General features: G+C 42.8%; 1 protein-coding gene across 1 annotated transcript in view; it reads left to right on the top strand.

The window, feature by feature from the left end:
- Positions 1–17,373, top strand: part of Melk (maternal embryonic leucine zipper kinase) — a 66,404-nt gene extending 49,031 nt beyond the window's left edge. The window contains exons 13-18 of the mRNA XM_057790645.1: positions 1,795–1,905; positions 5,759–5,990; positions 9,184–9,277; positions 10,432–10,600; positions 13,873–13,976; positions 16,833–17,373. Coding sequence (XP_057646628.1) covers positions 1,795–1,905; positions 5,759–5,990; positions 9,184–9,277; positions 10,432–10,600; positions 13,873–13,976; positions 16,833–17,010 — 888 coding nt within the window. The 3' untranslated portion in view covers positions 17,011–17,373. The remainder of the gene's footprint in view (positions 1–1,794; positions 1,906–5,758; positions 5,991–9,183; positions 9,278–10,431; positions 10,601–13,872; positions 13,977–16,832) is intronic.
- Positions 17,374–18,776: the final 1,403 nt, after the last annotated feature.

The following is an 18,776-nucleotide window of genomic DNA, read 5'->3' as shown; positions in this document are numbered from 1 at the left end:
TACAGTGTGACTCAGGGGTCACAACAGTAGTGGTTTGGGGAGCAGATGTCTTTGAGTGTGGTACTTGCTCTGGAGTGGTCTTGCTGAGGCAAAATCCACATGCATAGGAACGCAGGGACTCCACCTCAGTCAGTAGGTTCCAGATTAAGTGGTGTTTGTGGGGACTTTGGAAAATAGGAATGGCCACCATTGGGAGAGCCAGACTGGATCAGCAGTTGAGTTTGAATTTAGAAAAATGGAAACTCAAAAAAAGAGAGCACAGTGAGGTGATTGGGGTAAAATAAATGTAATTAGCAGAGCTCAGGTACCAAATTGTGCTTGATGTATCCTGGTGACAGTGTTTGATGGGGAAGAGCTAAACTCTGAGGAACTTGGAAATGCTGTGTTACAGTGGTTGACTGTGGAGCAGGTCATGGGGAACAACTGACTTTTGAGCAAGAGAGAGGCAAAACGATTTTGAAAAATGTATCCAGTGGTAGACTGGAGATGGCTCAGTGGGTAAAGGACTTGGCAAACTTGACGCCTGAGTTTGAGAGCCAGGTCCCACATGGCAGGAGAGAACTGGTTCCGATAAGTTGTCCTCTTACTCCATGTTGGAGCTCACACAGAAAGACAGAGATGCTGTGGTAGTTACTGCCTATTGTAGGTGGTGCCATCCCAGCCATCATTTATACAGCGCTGAACTTCCCCACTGGGCCTAACTTAACATCAGTATTTTTCTCAGCCTGGCACTCTATGCAGAGAGTTCTCATTGATGGTAATTGGCAGCCCTGGAGAACTCTCACAGTAGGCAGAGAAGGCAAAAGGCTTGCCTGTTTGAGTAATGTAGATATGAGAAGATTTGGCCTTGAACTGCATTAGCTCAAGTCTGGGTATAGGGATGTAGGTTTTAAGAATTCAAGTAAACTTGCCTGCTCAGGTTAACGAGATGGTGAGTAGTGCTCCATGACCTCAGTCTCTAGGCTGTGTTTAGTGTACTCTTAGTTTGTGTAGGGCAAGGATGAAGGGAAATAAGGGATTCTGGTGGTAGTGTTAGCATAGGCCCCACATGTCCTGTTTGTGGACAGTCTTCCGTAAAGCTTATTTACTCCGGGCAGAAATGATGAGCTATGCTGTGTGATTTTAAAATTTACTTATTTCTGGAACTGGAGAGCTGACTCAGTGGTTAAGAGCACCGGCTGCTTTTTTAGAAGAGCCAGGTTTGATTCCCAGCACCTCATGGTGCCTCACAACTGTCTGTAACTCCGGTTCCAGGGGATCTGATACCCTCTTAGCCTCTGCAGGCACCATGCATGTATGTGGTAAATGGACATACCTGCAGACAAAATACACGTATACATAAAATAAAAATTATAAAAACATTTTGATTGAGAATGTGTATAATGTTTGTGTAGGGGTGGGTATATATAGTGATTATGTATAGGTGGGTGTGAGTTTGGAGGTCGGGACAACTGTGTCTACTTGGTTCTCTTCCACTTCTGTGAGTTCTAGGGACCAGATGCAGGTCACCAGGACTGCAGGGCACGTACTTTTACTTGCCGAGCCCTTGCACAGTGTCAGGAGTTATGTCCTTCCCAGCTTCTGCTCACTGGGACTTTATTTGTAAGTTTGCAAATGAGCTGTTGACTGTTGCTGTGTAGTGGTGATAAGCTACATAAATTATATTCCAGAGAATGCCTAGCTTGTCTCTTTGTTCCTGCTTCCAGGGTTCCTCCCTGGGCCTGGTATGTGCTGTTGTAAAATTTGGATCGTGATGTTGTTTTTGCTAACTTCTTTTGCCTTTTAAATGAATAGTCAAAGAATCTGAGCCTGGAAGATATGACCACAAGTGCTGATAGCTATGTGACTGGATTAAAAGACTCTGAACTGTGTGAAGATAATTTATCAGCTCCCCAGACACCACAGGTGGGTGGTTTTATTACTACTTAACGCAGAATGCGTATCTTAATTATAAATACATATACTCTACAGGAGATCAAGTTCTGTGCTTATAAATTTGTTGAATCTCTAAGCCACTGAAGACATTAATGAGAGATTATTGGAATAGTAATGAGAGAGAAGTCAGTGATTTCAAAGAAAACCAAGATTCCATTTTGGAACTCTTCATTGCCCCTCCCCTCTTTAAATGAAGTATAATTTGTATATAGTTAAATAGTTGAAGTTCACCCTTTTTAGTGTTTAGCTCTATGTGTTTGACAACATAGAGCCATCAGAAATTGTGACACAGTAATTCCATTGCCTTTCTCCCAGTCGCTCACGCCCCTTTGTATGAATTCTTTCTCTTAATTCAGGGCAGCAAAGGATGATTTTCTCCTCTTCTGTTGACTTTTTGTTTTAGTCCTCCTTTAAATTTATTGGACTCTTTTGGTTTGTGGTTCACAGTTTTCCACTATATGTGGGACTTTAGGACCATTTTTTCCATTTTTTTTGCTCCATTACCATTGTGTCTTTATTCTTTTTCCTTTCTGTTCTTCAGAGTAATTTGATCCACCTGTTTCCAGTTTGCTGCCTCCCTTTCTAATGGCTCCTGAGATCACTGAATTATTCCGATGAGTCAGTCATCTCTCTTCGTCCATCCTGTCCCCCTCAGCCCCCATCTTTCTCTGTATCTGTCTGTCTGTCCTTTCTTGACAGGGCTTCACTATCACTGTGCAGTGCTGGCTCCCCTAGAACTTGCAGTGCAGCTCCCAGACAATGGTGATTCCCTCATTCCTCTGCCTGCTGAGGTTTGAATTGAAAGGGTACACCACCATGCCCAACTAATTAAAATCACTATACTTCTTAATTCTAGAATTTCTGATTAGTTCTTGTAAATAATTTTATTTCTGTTGATTCTCTGTCAATTGCCGTGTTGCCCTTATACTATAGTTCTCTAGAGTCCCAGCCTCATGCGGTTGTGTTGATGTGAATGTTGGAGTTGAGAAAAATTTAGCAACAGCGAAATGTTTATGAGTATAAAAAGATCAAAGATTAATCTAACATTAGCATGTCATGAGTTTAAGGTGTTCCTTGTTGTGTTCGCCTGTATTGTATCACTGTAGCCTCCATGCTGAGCAATCAGCATGTGCACTGTGCGCCATGAACGCAGCAGGTACCACACAGGAAGCCACGAATGTTGCTTGAGATACCTTGGTTCAGATTTGAGGCTCGCTGTGATATGCTCTGCTCTAGGTAATTATTCACTTACCCTTATCTTCCCATTTGAGAATTCCATTTTCATTTCTACTTAGTCTGCTATTTTATATATACCAAGTTTTTAAATTTTATCCTTTTTTAATTTCTGGGGCTAATACTCTTTATAATCTACCAGAGTATTTTGTAGACTTGTTCTTTTGTTTGTTTGTTTTGATACAGGGTTTCTTCTCTGTGTAGTCCTGGCTGTCCTGGAACTTGCTCTGTAGAACAGGCTGGCCTCTGAATTCACAGAGATCTGCCTGCCTCTGCGTCTCGAGTGCTGGGATTAAAAGCGAGTGTCACCACCACCTGGCTCAAGTTGCTTTTATCTTTTGGGTTTATTTTGATTGGTTGGTTGATAGGATCTTGCTATATTATCCAAACTAGCCTCAGACTTTAGACTCAAGTTATTCTCTTCCCTCAGTCTCTTGAATGGCTGTGATTATAAAGGTATACCACCAATATCACCATGACTGACTGGAAATATATAAGTATAAATATATATGTGCTTGTTTTTCTTTGAACTCTTGGAAGTCTTTGAGTGTTAGGTTAAGGACTGGTGTTGGTTAAGGTAGACTGAAGCCTTCTATACCACATAAGTTTAAGTCTAATTAAACAGTGGAACTTGGGCCCTGAGTTAATATGACAACTTCATTTTCTCACACATTGTTAAAGGACACTTTGTCCACTTGCTCTGAGGACCAAGGTGAAGCCGGACACATCTTACTGACTCCTCTGGGGTGTTTCTGTTTCACTGTCTTTCGCTTTACCATAGCCCCTCCTGGCTCTGTTTGAGAGTTTTGCAGAGGCCCCAGGTCTCCGTGTTTCCAGGCTTGTTTAGGATTAGGTTGTCAGAGGCAGTAAGTTTCAACATTGGCGTCCTCTTTCTGTTTTCAGTTTGGTTTTCTTTACTTTTTTGTAAGCTCAGCTACAAATTTCAAAGGATTAAAATAGTTTTGATGTGGAGGCTGGAGAGGTGGCTCAGCAGTTACAAGCAGTGGCTGTTTTTCTGGAGGCTCTAGGCTCTAATACCAGTATCCACATGGCAGCTAAAAACTGGCTGTAACTCCAGCTACAGGGTGTTGTATGGGCTGCTCCCGCACAGCTAGCTTTACCCAAAATAATTGCACGGAAACTGTATTCTTTTGAACACTGCCTGGCCCATTAGTTCCAGCCTCTTATTGGCCAACTCTCACATCTCGCTTTAACCCATTTTTAATAATCTGTGTAGCCCCACGAGGTGTGGCTTACCAGGAAAGATCTTAACCTGCGTCTGTGTCAGGTGGGAGAATCATGGCGACTGCCTGACTTGGCTTCTTTCTCCCAGCATTCTGTTCTGTTTACTCCGCCTATCTAATTTTCTGTCCTATTAAAGGGCCAAGGCAGTTTCTTTATTTAACCAATGAAATCAACACAAAACAGAACACTCCCACATCAACAGGGGGCCAGTGCTGCCTTCTATTCTCTCATGCACACAGCACACATGTGGTGCGTGGACGTACACACACCCATGCTCATAACATAAAAATAATTAAATCTTTGTGCTTTTTTTTAAATTTTGGAGACAGGATTTCTTTGGGTAGCCTTGACTGTTCTGGAACTCACTCTGTAGACCAGGCTGGCCTCAAACTCAAGAGTTCTGCTGCCTCTGCCTCTTGAGTGTTGGGATTAAAGTGTGTACCATCCAATTAAAATTTTTTAATATTTTAAAAAATGTTTGTAATCATATCATTTCTATTAAAGTATGTGTGTACATGTGTGTATGCATGAACGTGCATGTGTGTGTGTGTGTGTGTGTGTATGTGTGTGTAGGTATCTTCCTCTGTTATTCTCCACTTTATTTTCTGAGACCAGGTCTCTCATTGAGTCCTGAGCTTACCAGTTGGCTGGAATGGCTGGCCATTGTGCTTTAAAAATCTGCTGTGTCTGCATCCACAGACACACCTGTCACGCCCAGCTTTTCCGTGGGTGTCGGGGTCAGAGTGCAGGCTCTCCAGTCACAGCAGTCACTTTCCTAATTCAGTCAGTTGTCTTTCTTTCCTTTTTTATTCTTTTTTTTTTATTTTATTTTTTTGTTCTAATCACTGAGAAAACTTATTTTGGTGTATATTAGAGTCAAACCAATGCAAAGTGGGCGTAAGAACCATTACTTGGAGCCTATGTGTGGTTCTTCTCAGCATTGTCTGGAATCCTAAGTGTGTTAAGACTCTCATTTTAGCCGGGCGGTGATGGCGCACGCCTTTAATCCCAGCACTTGGGAGGCAGAGGCAGGCGGATCTCTGTGAGTTCGAGGCCAGCCTGGTCTACAAGAGCTAGTTCCAGGAGAGGAACCAAAAACTTCAGAGAAACCCTGTCTCGAAAAATCAAAAAAAAAAAAAAAAAAGACTCTCATTTTAAAATGTTGATGTGCCTGTGCACAGGAGACCTGAAGACACTGTTAAGTGTCCTGCTGTCCCGCAATGTCCTTTTGGTGGCATTTCATTTTAATAAGAGCGGTGCAAGTTGACTTGCTGCTTATTAAAGGATAAAGTAAAGAACTGGCTTTTCTTCCTACGTCTGCTTTATTTAGTACCTTTCCCTCCAGGTTACCAAGCATTGGGCAGAGTCAAATGGTAAGGCGTCTCAGTCACCAACTCCCGCAGTATGCAGAGCATTGGCAAATAAATTAAAGGACAAAGAGAATGTGTACACTCCCAAGTCTGCTGTGAAGGATGAAGAGCACTTTGTGTGCCCTGAGCCAAGGACTCCAGTTAGTAAGAACCAGTATAAGAGAGAAATGCTCACTTCGCCAAACCGTTACACGACGCCTACAAAAGGTATTTACTAAGAGAACTGTGCAGAGATCTCAAGGTTCAAATGTGATTCTTACTGTTGTAATGAACACACGGACTTCTGGAGTTAACCAGCCTTGTACTCTGGCTTCCAGGGCGGGTCAGCTGCTGTCATATGTACTGGCATTGGTGGAACTGGAGACAGTGTGTAACTTGTATTAATTTACATTTATGGCTGTGTGTATAAGCTTTGTGTGTGTGGCTGGGGGCAGAAGGATGTTACTTGAGGAGGCTTAAAGAAGGTGGTGGGTCCCCTGGAGCTGGAGTTACAGGTATTTGTCACCACCTGATGTAGGTGCTGGAAACTGAACTCCGGTCCTCTCTGGAAACACAACAAGCACCCTGAGCTGCTCAGCCATCTCTCCACCCCCTCTCTCCCATCTGTGATTGAATCATATCATCACAAGATAGCAACGTAGAGCTTTTGTGTCTCCAGGAGTGGAGTGCAGTGCTGAGGGTGTGTACAGCCTTAGCCTCTTCACTCCACTGAGGATGACTCAGGCTGGAGTTTCTGCTGGGCTCTTCTCACCATCTGGTTCTTTCTTGGTAACCTGGCTGACCTGCCTGCAGTAGGACCGCCAGAGTCCAGAAGGCAAGGGGTCTGTAACTCCCCCGCAGCCTTCACACGACACTTCTTTCCGTTGGCTTCCTCCACCAGTTATTTAAACTGGCCTTTCAGGACACGTGGTTGGCTGCTGTCTCATCTGAACACATTCTGCTGTGCCAGTGTTAAGACCACTTTGCTAGGATTAGGTCTCCCTAAGACAAGCAGTTCATGTATGCAGCAGAGCTCCGTCGTGTTTCCTGCAGACTCTGTGCTGAGCGAAGACAGAAACTAGAGCTGGAAGCAATTTTATTGACCTTGATCTATTGTCTGTGTTGGTTATAACAGCAGCAGCTAATTTATCATCCCTGCAGCAATCATGTCCTTCTCTTGTGCTGTGTTGAGATCCTAATGAAACCCAGCGCTGAGGTTACCGTGTGAACTTCTGTTAAGCCCCTTCTCCCATTGCGCTTCTAGTTTGCTAGTAGGGTTGACAGCCACTTCAAGAGGTTATCATTATACGTGGACATTGTGAAAGATTTTGTGTAAATATTTGCTAGAGTTCCATTATTGTGTTAATGGAGTTTTTCATTTCATCAACTCATAGTCTTCTCCAAACGTGAGTCCATTTTGGAATGATGAGGTGTGTTTATGTGTGGCACTTGTCTCAATAAACTATAGGATCTCAAGTGGTTGCCATTTCATCTTTCCCCAACAAAGCTTTCTCTCTTTTGTTACCCCTCTTACTATAATTGTGTTGTCTTTTAATTTATTTATCTTTGCTTTTTGAAGACTGTCTCATGTAGCACAGGCCAACCTTAGACTCATTGTGAAGATATAGGTGAAAATGACCTTGAATTTTTTTTTTTTTTTTTTTTTTTTTGTCCCCCTGAGACAGGGTTTCTCTGTATAGCCCTGGCAGCCCTGGAACTTGCTCTGTAGACCAGGCTGGCTGGCTTTGAACTCACAGAGATCCACCTGCCTCTGCCTGGGATCAAAGACGTGCACTACCACTGCCCAGCTGGCCTTGAATTCCTTTTTTAAAAAAATAATTTATCTTTATTTTATTTGCATTGGTGTTTGCCTGCATGTATGTCTGTATGAGAGTATCAGAGTGGTGAGCCGCCATGTTTTTAACCACTGAGCCATCTCTCCAGCCCCCTGACCTTGAGTTCTCTGTCCTCCTACTTCCACCTCCCGATCCTGTTGGATTGTAGATGAGCACCACCTTGCCTGGTGGAGACAGACAGAGAATGAGAGCGCATGTCATTCTTGAGGAGCCACCTGCACTACTGAGACAGGCTCTTAGTGGGTCCTGAGGCTTGCCAGTTAGGCTGAGCTGGCCAGCAGACTTGAGGGACCCGTCTGTCTCTGTCTCCCCAGTGCTGGGATTAGAAGTTCATGCCAGTCCAATCCAGACTGGGTTTTGTAGTCAGTGCTTTACCAACTCAGGGTTTCCCCAACCTCATACAGAAACTAAAAAGAAACAAACAGAACAACAAAAACTCTTTGGCAACATAATCTTTTCTTATTATGTTTTTTTATTGTTGATGCTTTTAATTTGATTCTAAAGGTTTTGAAATGTGGGTAGTTTGAAATGTACAAGATTTCAGATCTTGTCCCTGCAAGACTGTATTAGTGAAAAACTGAATATTGGCTCTTTGTCTTTAAACAGAAAGCCTCCACAGAGTGCAAGGGTGACGATGTAATTGGGAGCTTCCACCAGCGCATCTTACTTGTGTTTTGTTTTGACATGAATGGTAATTCCTATTGCAGCTCCTGTGTAGTCCAGGCAGTGGTAGCTGTCACAGGTCTGCTGCTATATATGTAGCACATTCTCTTAGGATACAAAGACAAAGACTTTTTAAAAACAAGCTTTTTTTAAAATTACTGTTGTTCTTATGAAGCTCAAGAGAATAGACTTTATTAGTTAAAAGCAAAACAACCCCCCCTTAAAAGTTTATTATCATTGTTACCACTAACATGGATCAAACCTGTGTGTCTGTACTTTCCGGGGATTGAACACGGCCTTGGGCGAGCTAGGCAAGTGTTCTCCCACTCTGCTGCCTTCCCAGATAGAACCTTTAGACATAAAATCAAAAGGCCGCTCAGTTAGTGGTAACCAGATCTGCCAATGCCTACCCTGTTTAGGGTAAAGCACAAAATTCTGGAATAAAGATACAGTCACATTAACAAAACTCATGCTATTTTTTTTTCAAACTTAGAAGGGAATGAATTTCTTTACCTAATAGGAATTAAATGGATTGTGAATTGCATTAACATTTTTCAGTATGCTTCAGTTTGCAGTGAGGTTCATGTCTTGTTTTAAATCTTTACATGTAAGGCAAAATGATTTATTCTTTGAGGGTGTTATACACCTTAGGCTGGCCTTGAGCTGTGGAGCATCCTGCCTCACCTCCTGAGCACTGAGAGTAAAGGTATGCTTTACAGCACAAGGTGATTTCCTTCTTAACAGTGATCATCTGGAAGCATTTTCCTTACTTAATTAGAGCCAGCAATTTTACTTGCCAAGTGGTGCCAATATTTTGGAGTCAGTGAGGAAAGTGGTATATGTATTATTGATTGAGGTGTTGTCAGCTACACATGGTTTGTGTTTGTTATTTTTTTTAATAGCTAGAAACCAGTGCCTGAGAGAAACCCCAGTCAGAACACCAGGGAATTCCGCAGGGGCAGACACAACAACGGGTGTCATTAGCCCTGAGAGGCGGTAAGTGTTGCTTTTCAAACTCCCAATTTTTAGTGTAGATCATGGGACTACTCTTCACCCATGAGGAAGTCCCGACATGGAGTGGAGACAGATGATGCTGGAGCTGGACCGCTGTTGCTAGAGGACAGGCAGTGGCTGAGCACAGTCACTGCCACTGTTGCTCCTTCCTGGAGCGGGGTAATGAAACTGATAAACTGTGGGACTGGCACCTTAAGTTAAAGCACCGCAAGCTGGAAGACAGACTCCTGCCTATGGCCATGCCTTCCTTCCCCAAGGCTCACTTGCTTGTGCGGCTCTGCTGGTAGAGGGTAGGTGTGCACTAACAGTTGCACTCCCCAGGATGGTAAATACACTAATTCGGCTTATAGAGAAAACCAGCTCACTTCTCTTAGGTGAAAAACCCCAAGGCATAAGTGAGCCTTTATTGCATTTCAGTTGTTTTCAGAGGCGCGATTTATTTGGAGAAGTACAATATAAACTATTAGATGATGCTACAGTTACTATCTTTTTATTTTTAATGTCTTTGATATTATGGTTGGGTAAGAAGATAGTCTCACTCATTGGAGGTGTACACAGAAGTGTTTCAGAGTAAAGTATTATACCTTCAGGTGGCTGGGCAGGCGTGCACAGGGACTGAATCTGTGTATTGTCTGTATACACAGAGAAAGCCATTGGCCAAATATTAGTAGTGGTTGACCCTAGGAGGACATGTGAATGTTCATTGTTCTGATATTCGCATGTTTCTATGTTTGAGTTGAATAAAAAAGTGAAAGAGCTGAGCCTTGGCATAGATTTGGAATCCCAGCTACTTGGGAGACTGAGGTAGAAGGATTGCAAGTTCAAGGCCAGCCTGGGTAACTTAATGAAGAACCTGTCACAAAAATGAAAGGTAAAAAGAAGGGTGTGGATAGAGCTTATTGTAGAATGCTTTTCCAGTATAAATAAGGACCTAGGTTTAATCACTGCTATCTCCCAAATAAATAAACAAAAATGAAAGGGTAAGTAGTTTGGTGGGAGATGGCTTTATTCCCCTCCCAGAGAGGACTGAGGTACTCTGGCTCTGTCACTCTATTGCAGCCAGCTTGTAGAGGGACAGGCGCAGGAGCCGCGAGGGCAGCAAGACAGTGGCACTAGTGCTTCGTTCGTTTTTTAAGGTGCCGCTCAATGGACGTGGATCTCAACCAGGCACATGTGGAGGATACCCCCAAAAGGAAAGGAACCAATGTGTTTGGAAGCCTTGAGAGAGGACTGGATAAGGTTCTTACTGCACTTACTAGGAGCAAGAAGAGGGGCTCTGCCAAAGATGGTCCAAGAAGGCGCAAGGTAAGTGGTCCAGAGTCTATTAAAAGTTCAGAAGCTGACTCTTAACTAGATGTCTCTTTAACAGCACTCTCTGGCAGGGTCTCTAACCCGGACTGCTCTTAAACCAGGGCAATTTTCTTTCCTTGGCCTACTAAATAATGGGGTTACAGGCATGTGCAACTACCACCCCCTCACCTGGTTGTACTGATCCATTCTTTCTCTCCGTGTGTGTGTGTGTGTGTGTGTGTGTGTGTTTGTGTGTTGCTGCTCATTCATCCAGTGTGGGATCCAGGGATTAACACAGGATGTCAGGTTTGCATGTCTGGAGCTTTTACCTACTGAGCCATCTTGCCAGTTCATCCTTTTGATTTTTAAAAAGAAGAAGAAATATATTGCTGGGCAATGGTGGTGCACACCTTTAGTCCCAGCACTCAGGAGGCAGAGGCAGGTGGATCTCTGAGTTTGAGATCAGCCTGGTCTCAGCCAGGGCTACACAGAGAAACCGTGTCTTGAAAAACCTAGATGCGGGGCTGGAGAGATGGCTCAGTGCTTAAAAGCACTGGCTGTTCTTCCAGAGGTCCTGAGTTCTAGACCCAGCAACCACATGGCGGCTCCCAACCATCTGTAATGAGATCTGGTGCCCTCTTCTGGCTTGCTGGCATACATGCAGACAGAATACTGTATACATAATGAATAAATAAATCTTCAAAAATAAAATAAAAAAAGAAAAACCTGGATGGATAGATGGATAGATAGATAACTAGATGGATAGGAGAAAATAAAGAGAAGTGTATCTAATAAATTTACTGTTTTTTTAAAATTATCTATTTTAAATTACCTATTCATTTATATACATTTTTGAATAGTTAATACATGCATGTTCTTATTTGGTGGGCTTTAGGAATGCAGAGGTGGCCTGGAGAGGCACACTGGTTAAGAGCGTTTGTTGTCTTGTAAAGGTCTTGAGTTCAGTTCCCAGCACCCACATGGTGGCTCACAAACATCCATAATTCCAGTTTCAGAAGATAGGTTGCCTTCTTGTGGCCTCTGTAGACACTAGACACACATGTGGTGTATAGACATGCAGGCAAAGCAGTCATACACATAAAAACCTAAAAATAATTTTTTTCAAAGAATGTAGAGGTGATTTAGTCACCCTCTTCAGAGAACATATATTTCATATAATTCAGAACCACAGATATTGATCACAGGACAACATAGAGATAGGGAAGCATGGGATCTATGAGAAATACATATATGCTAAGAGAAATTAAGAGCTTCCTTCAGGTTTGGAGACTTGAGCTTAGTTGTCCTGTTTCAGGTACAATAAAGAGTAGTCCCTGACACATAGATACTTTTATAGGTTCTTAGGAAATATTTGCATGCATGGGAAATTAATTGAAATTTTTAGAAATAGTTGTTTATTGTGTGTGCACATGCATACCATGTGGAGATCAGAGGACAACTTATAGGAGTCTGGTCTCTTTTCTACCACGTGGGTCCTGGGGGTTGAGTTCAGCTCATCTACCTTGGGAATAAGTACTTTTACTCACTGAGCCATCTTGGAAGTCTTAGTTTGAGCAGCTTGGGAAGACGGGCTGGAAGGTTGTTAAGGGTCTGGCTAAGAGGTTTGCATCTTGCTCAATAGCCCTGTTACACTTTTAAAGAGTGTAATCTATTAGTGTAGACAATATACTTGGTGGGGAAAGGAAAAGAAACAAGCTGTTAGCAGTGTCTCAGTCACTGTTTTATTGCTGTGAAGAGACACATGACCAAGGCACCTCCTATAAAAGGAAGTGTTTAACTGGGGGGCTGGCTTACAGTTTCAGAGGTTTAGTCTATTATCATCATGGTGAGGAGCATGACGGCAGACATAGCAAGCAGATGCTGGAACAGTAGCTGTGAGCTACATCCTGATCTGCAGGCCCAGGGAAAAAGAGAGCTACTGGGCCTGGCTGGGGCTTTTGAAATCTCAAGGACTATTTTTAGTGACACACCTTCTCTATCAAGGCTACACCTCCTCCTAATCCTTATAATCTTTTCAAATAGTTCCACTCCCTGGTGACTAAACATTCAAATATAAGAGCCTCTGGGGGCCCATTCTTTTTCAGACCCCCAGAGGCTTGTAGCCATGTCATAATGAAAAAGTCTTTAGTCCATATTCCACAGTTTCCATGGTCTATCACAGTCTCAACATTGTTTAAAAGTCCAAAGTTCAAAGCCTCTTCTGAGACTCATGCAATCTCTTTACTGTTACCCCATGTAAAGTCAAAATAAAAAGCAGATCACATACTTCCAATATATAGTGGCACAGAATGTACCATTCATTGTATGGAGGAAAGGGAACATAGTGAGGAAATTCTACATCAAAGACCAAAAACCAGCAAGGCAAACTCCAAATTCTGCATCTCCACGTCTGATGTCAGAGCGCTCTTAGAACTCAGTTCCTTATAGCCTTGCTAGCTTCAGCACACTCCCTGTTAGCAGCTCTCCTGGGCAGGCATCCCACCACTCTGGCATCTCCAGCATCTTGGGGTCTATAACAACAAGCCAGGCTTCACCTGCACAGCTTCACACAGTGGCCTCTCTGGACCTCCATGTAGGGACAACCCCTGACATGCCTGACCTCAGCAGCTTTCCTTGGCCATGGAGAGAGATTCCACAACGCCTTTCCTACTGTATCGTTGACTCTAAAGCCAGAACTGTGTGTATACATGCACACGTACAAACATACACACACACACACACACACACATACACACATTGAAATGCAACTTAAAAATTGGTAAGAAAGGAAAATGAGCATGTAAAATTGACATGAGGCTGATGAGATAGCTCAGTGGGTAAAGGTGCCCAATCCCTGACCTCACATAAAGGGGAAGAAGAGAAGCAGCTTCATGTAGTCCTGCTCGGACCTCACACACAGTGGCTGACTCGTGCTCACCACACACATTGTATCTATACACACACTTTTTTTTTGGACACAGTGTTTCTTGACTGTCCTGGAACTTGCTTTTTAGATCAGGCTGGCCTTGAACTCAAAGAGATCTGCCTGTCTCTGCCTGCTATTATTAAAGGCTTGCATCACCATGCCTGGTACATTTTTTTTTTAAATGGGAATAATATAATAGTTTCTGATGAAGACATCTTCCCCTGAGTCCTCACTGCTGTGGTAAAGCAGCTGGCTTGGTAGTCTATTCTTCCAGCATTTTCTTGAAGAGTTCCCATTAGAAAAGGAGTTAGCATTGGGCTTTTGTGTCAGCGTGGTTGACTCCACCCCTCTTCTCTCTCAGCTGCACTATAATGTGACGACAACCAAACTGCTGAACCCCGACCAGGTCCTGAATGAAATAATGGCTGTGCTCCCCAAGAAGCATGTGGACTTCGTACAGAAAGGGTGAGTCGTTCACTGCCGCCATTGCTGTTCACTCCTCGGCTTCCACCGCGTCCCTCTCCAGAGAGCTGCGGGGCCAGCGCCACTGTTCGTAGTTGATTTTCTTTTGAGCTGAAAGCACTCATGGTCCCCACTTTCAAGATTAGGCTTCATCTCAGAATTGGGAACTCTGGACTTCCATTTATTTTAGGACAATCCTCTAGATCCTTTAATTTTCTGCTTTGTTACAGCATTTTCCAGTTGTAATCTTAATCACTGAGACACATTGGACAAGTGGAAGTTTGTAGATTGCTTCTTTTTGACCAACTATCTTTTGGAGTTAGTTTTCAGTGGGTTAAGGAGTTAATTCAGCTGAATGTCCCTGCTGGGTGAGCTGTCAGAAGCTCCGTGGTGTAATCTCATGGAGTAGCCAGGTCTCTTCTGAGCATGCAAATTGTTCCTGCTTCTAAGAATTTCACCAATTATGTCTTTTAAATGACTTATTTATTTTGATTTTAGTTTTTATTTTATGTGTATTGATGTTTTGCCTGCATGTATATATGTGAATCACATGCACGCCTGGTGCCTGCAGAGGCCAGAAGAGGGCATCAGATCCCCTGGAACTCGAGATATATATATCATTGTAAGCCGCTGTGTGGATGCTGAGAATTGGACTGGGGTCTTCTGAAAGAGCAGCTCTAACCACTGAGCCATCTTTTCAACCCTATTCATTTATTTGGAACAGCCTTACTGTGGACCTTCTGATCTGGTGGCTTCAGTCTCCCAAGCACTGGATTACAAGCATGCTATCACACCAGCTCCTAAAATCCCTTTATTAGACAGCTGTGTGTACTGTTTATTAAATTTACCGAAAGCATGCAGACAGGATAATCTATATAGAATTTGATTTTTTTTTGTTTGTTTGTTTCCTTGTTTACTTTTTTGAGACAGGACCTTGTACTGTAGTCCAGGCTGGTCTCAACTTTGAATTCTCCTACTTTGCACCCTAAGTTCTAGGTTATCTCGGGTGATCTGGAATGCAATTGACTAGTCCAGGGTGGATTTGAACTTGTGATTTTCCTGCACTGGGATTACAGGCTTGTGCCACCATGGCCATGCCTGAGTAATATTTTAAAGACAATCCTTTGTGAATGTATCACCGTATATATTCTGTAGATAGGTCACCTGTGTGAACTCTTGCATTTTTTTGTTCAGCCTCATTAGAACATGTTTGTCTAACTCCTGCTTAGTGCTGCTTGTGTGTGGTGCTGTTTTTCTGGTCCCAGAAGCTCTGGCTGAATCTCACAGGCCTGTGCTGGTCTCTCCTTTGGCATGTGGTTCAGCAGCAGACCATTAGCTGAAATCCAACCAGTGCTTTGACTTGACATCCGGAGCAACTAGAATGGTCCAACCCGCTCTGATCTGTTACTATCTGGTTGCTTTTACCTTGTGATGAAGCAAAAAACAGTGTTTGGCTTCTCAGCGCTGTTATGATTCTTAGTCTTCAAGGAGGATGGATTTGTCTTCTACAGAGCTAAACTATTCTTTCCCTTCCTGTAGACCTGTACCTAGGATGTTCCTTTTGACATTTCTGATTCTGGCTGCTTATTTCTAAGATATTTTACCCTTTTCTCAAACTCGTTGTAACTGAGTAAGACAAAGAATATTTGTTAAGTTTCATAATAAATAATAAAAACAGTTTTAGTTTTGCCTGGTGGTACATGCATGACTATGAATTTGAGCCTAGCCTAAAGGATATAGAAAGTTCCAGGCTCCTCTGGGCTGTATGGAAAGATACTATCTTTTTTGTTTGTTGTTTGTTTTGTTTGTTTATTTTTGAGAGAATCTCCTGTAGCTCCCAAGTTCTGGGAACCCAGGACTGCAAAACCCTGTCTCAAAAGTCCCCCAAATCGTCATACTTCTGAGCAACAGTTCCTAAATATTATAATAAGTACATAAATGCTTAAATATTTAGAGAACTTAAATTTAAAAGAAACCCGAGTGTTTGTGTTCTTATTTATTGAAGATCGGTAAGACATAGCTCTAAAATGTAAAGTAATTAATTTTATGTTTATATGAATTCAGTCCATGCCACTTTCATAGTCAAAGCTCTATTTTGTGTTGCCAGGGAAGGGAACCTGGCAGCTTTGGCTACATAAGCCCTATGCGTCCAGCATAGTGGTACACTGTTTTCCTGCTCTTATTTTTACTGGAAAGTGTTATAGCTAGCAGTCATAGTTTCTAAACTTGTATAAGAAAAGTCTTCAAGGCAGATTTTTTTTCCCCCTTTTAAGACAGGGTTTCTCTGTAGCTTTGGAACCTGTCCTGGAACTAACTCTATAGGCTAGGCTGGCCTTGAACTCAGAGATCTGCCTGCCTCTGCCTCCTGAGTGCTGGAATTAAAGGCACGTGCCTCCACCACCTGGATGAGGCAGATCTCTTTCTAGAGGGTTGCTTCAGCTTTATTTAAGTAAAAGTCACAATTTTCAGAGGTAAGAATGTTCTAAATCTCCCTTGTTTTCCTTTGTTGGGAATATTGTGGAAACGACCTCACATTCCTGTTGAAAAAGGCCATATAAAAACATGCCAGGTTTTCCAGGTATGCATGCTCTGTACTATTTAAGAAGGACTTTTCTGTGGTTGAGGGAGAATGCTGGTCAAGTTTTCACACCTTACTCTTCGGATCATCGCTCATCTGAGAAAACACGGTCACACCTCATCCCGACAGCACAGCTAGGCCAGTTGGAAACTGTATGGAGAATTCATTGCTTCGAGTGGAGTAATGGCTCACTTCCCGCCAGCTCTTAGAAGTCTAGAAACCTCTTGCATTATCCAGAACACTATGGCTCGCTGACTACCTGCTGTCTTAATGTTTTTCAGTTACACCCTGAAGTGTCAAACGCAGTCTGATTTTGGCAAAGTGACAATGCAGTTTGAATTAGAAGTGTGCCATCTCCAGAAACCGGACGTGGTGGGCATCAGGAGGCATCGACTTAAGGGTGATGCTTGGGTTTACAAGAGATTGGTGGAAGATATCCTGTCTAGCTGCAGGATGTAAATAATGGATGCCTTTCATCCTGCCTGGATGAGCGAGGATGGCATGTTGTGCACGAGAAGACCCTATGACTGGTTGGAACTGCGAGCTCGTTTCTAAATAGCTGTCTTCAAGACCAAGACCTTTTTGCCTTTTCAACAAAAAATGTTATTTTATGGCTAAATTTGAGGCAGCCAACCCTTCTGTCATTCTTTATTACTCTTTCTAAATCGTGCGACTTGGTGTTTTTGTAACTTGATTGTTCTCTGTTCACTTCCATAGGGATGCCAGCTCTTCCTGTGACTCACTCTGATGTACAGTTTCTTTCTGCACTAAAACCATTTGTGAATATACCAGGCTTCTCTTTGTATCTGATTTCGATTGGAATAAAACCTCAAATGGCTTGCTGACTGTTAAGTAGAGACTATTTGGAGTGTGTTTTATCTGTTATCAAATATGCCTTGGGCAGAAAAACAGATAAGAATTCATTTGCATAATTTTTTCCTGTCTCTGATTTAAGTAGGATTTATTGAGATCATTAACTAAGTCACAGCTGTGGTTACCAGAGTTAAACAACACATTTAATATGTGGTATAAAAGCGTATTGACTTCAGTAAGTATGTCCAGTCAACAATGATAAGTATCCAAACTGCAGGCCCCATGAAATGTTACTTTATGGTAATCTCCCTAAGACTCCACATTGGCCCCAAATTTGTATTTTTATTTCATTTTATTGGTCTCTAAAGGCCAGAACTCAAGTTACATTTGTATGGATTTTACCAATTAAACTAGTTGGAGGAAAAATAGCACTGTTTCTGGTCAGTAGTGAGGGAGTGTTTTGTCATTCATTTATTCAATAAACATTCACTGAGGGCTTCCAGGCCTGTGCTTCTGGAGCTGAAGCTGGTGCTGCCTAGCAAATCAGGGAGTTCAGAATCTGCCGTGAGGGTCAGATGTTTTCAGTATTGACACATGATCGAAGGTAGAAATGATGTCTTGGAAAAAACAGCATTTATTCTTGACAGACCAACAGGGATACACAGACAGAGTGGGAAGTGCGGTGTTCTTGACAGAATGTGTGCAAAAGCAAAGCCTTTCAGGTGGTGCTGAGCAGAGATTGTAAAGGGAAAAGGAAGTGACGTCAGCTATTAAGAGCAAATAGATGGGTTGGAGATTTAGCCGAGAGTAAGGAAGGCCTGAGGAACAGAGAGAGCGGCCTGGGTAAGGAAAACCAACTGCTGCAGGGTTTTACACTGTTAGTGACAGCCTTCTTGACATATACGTTACATCTTACAGCTTCCACCTTTTGGGACAGTGAAATGACTCAGCAGGTAAAGGTGTTTGCTGCCACACCTGCCCACCTCCCCCAATGTGGTGGAGAAAACTGTCCTCTGGTTTCTCTTGCATGCTTCCCTTCCCCCTCTTCTCTTCCATGTAATAAGTGTAATTTTTTTTTTATTAAATAAGGGCTGGAGTGGTTCTGTGGTAAAAGCATGTGCCATCCAAGTATGGGAACCATAGGTAGGATTTCTAGAACCCTTGCATATGCCCGCCTGGAATTCTGGCCTCTGAAGGTGGAGGTGGGATCCCCAGAGCAAGCTGTCAGCTCTGCATTTGGTTGAGAGACCTTGCTCAGTGAATATGGTCGCAGAGTGATGAAGGGTGATTGCTGGCACCAACCTCAGGCTCTGCATGGACGTGCATAAATGCACCCACACCTGTATACACATGCATACACACACATGCACACATGAAAATGGGGCAAAATAAAGCTCATTGGTATTTATGCG

The sequence above is a fragment of the Chionomys nivalis genome, chromosome 16 (assembly GCF_950005125.1).
Source record: "Chionomys nivalis chromosome 16, mChiNiv1.1, whole genome shotgun sequence".
NCBI classification, from domain to species: domain Eukaryota; kingdom Metazoa; phylum Chordata; class Mammalia; order Rodentia; family Cricetidae; genus Chionomys; species Chionomys nivalis.
Note: the sequence above shows the minus strand (reverse complement) of the source record. Positions and strands in the feature narration are given on the sequence as shown.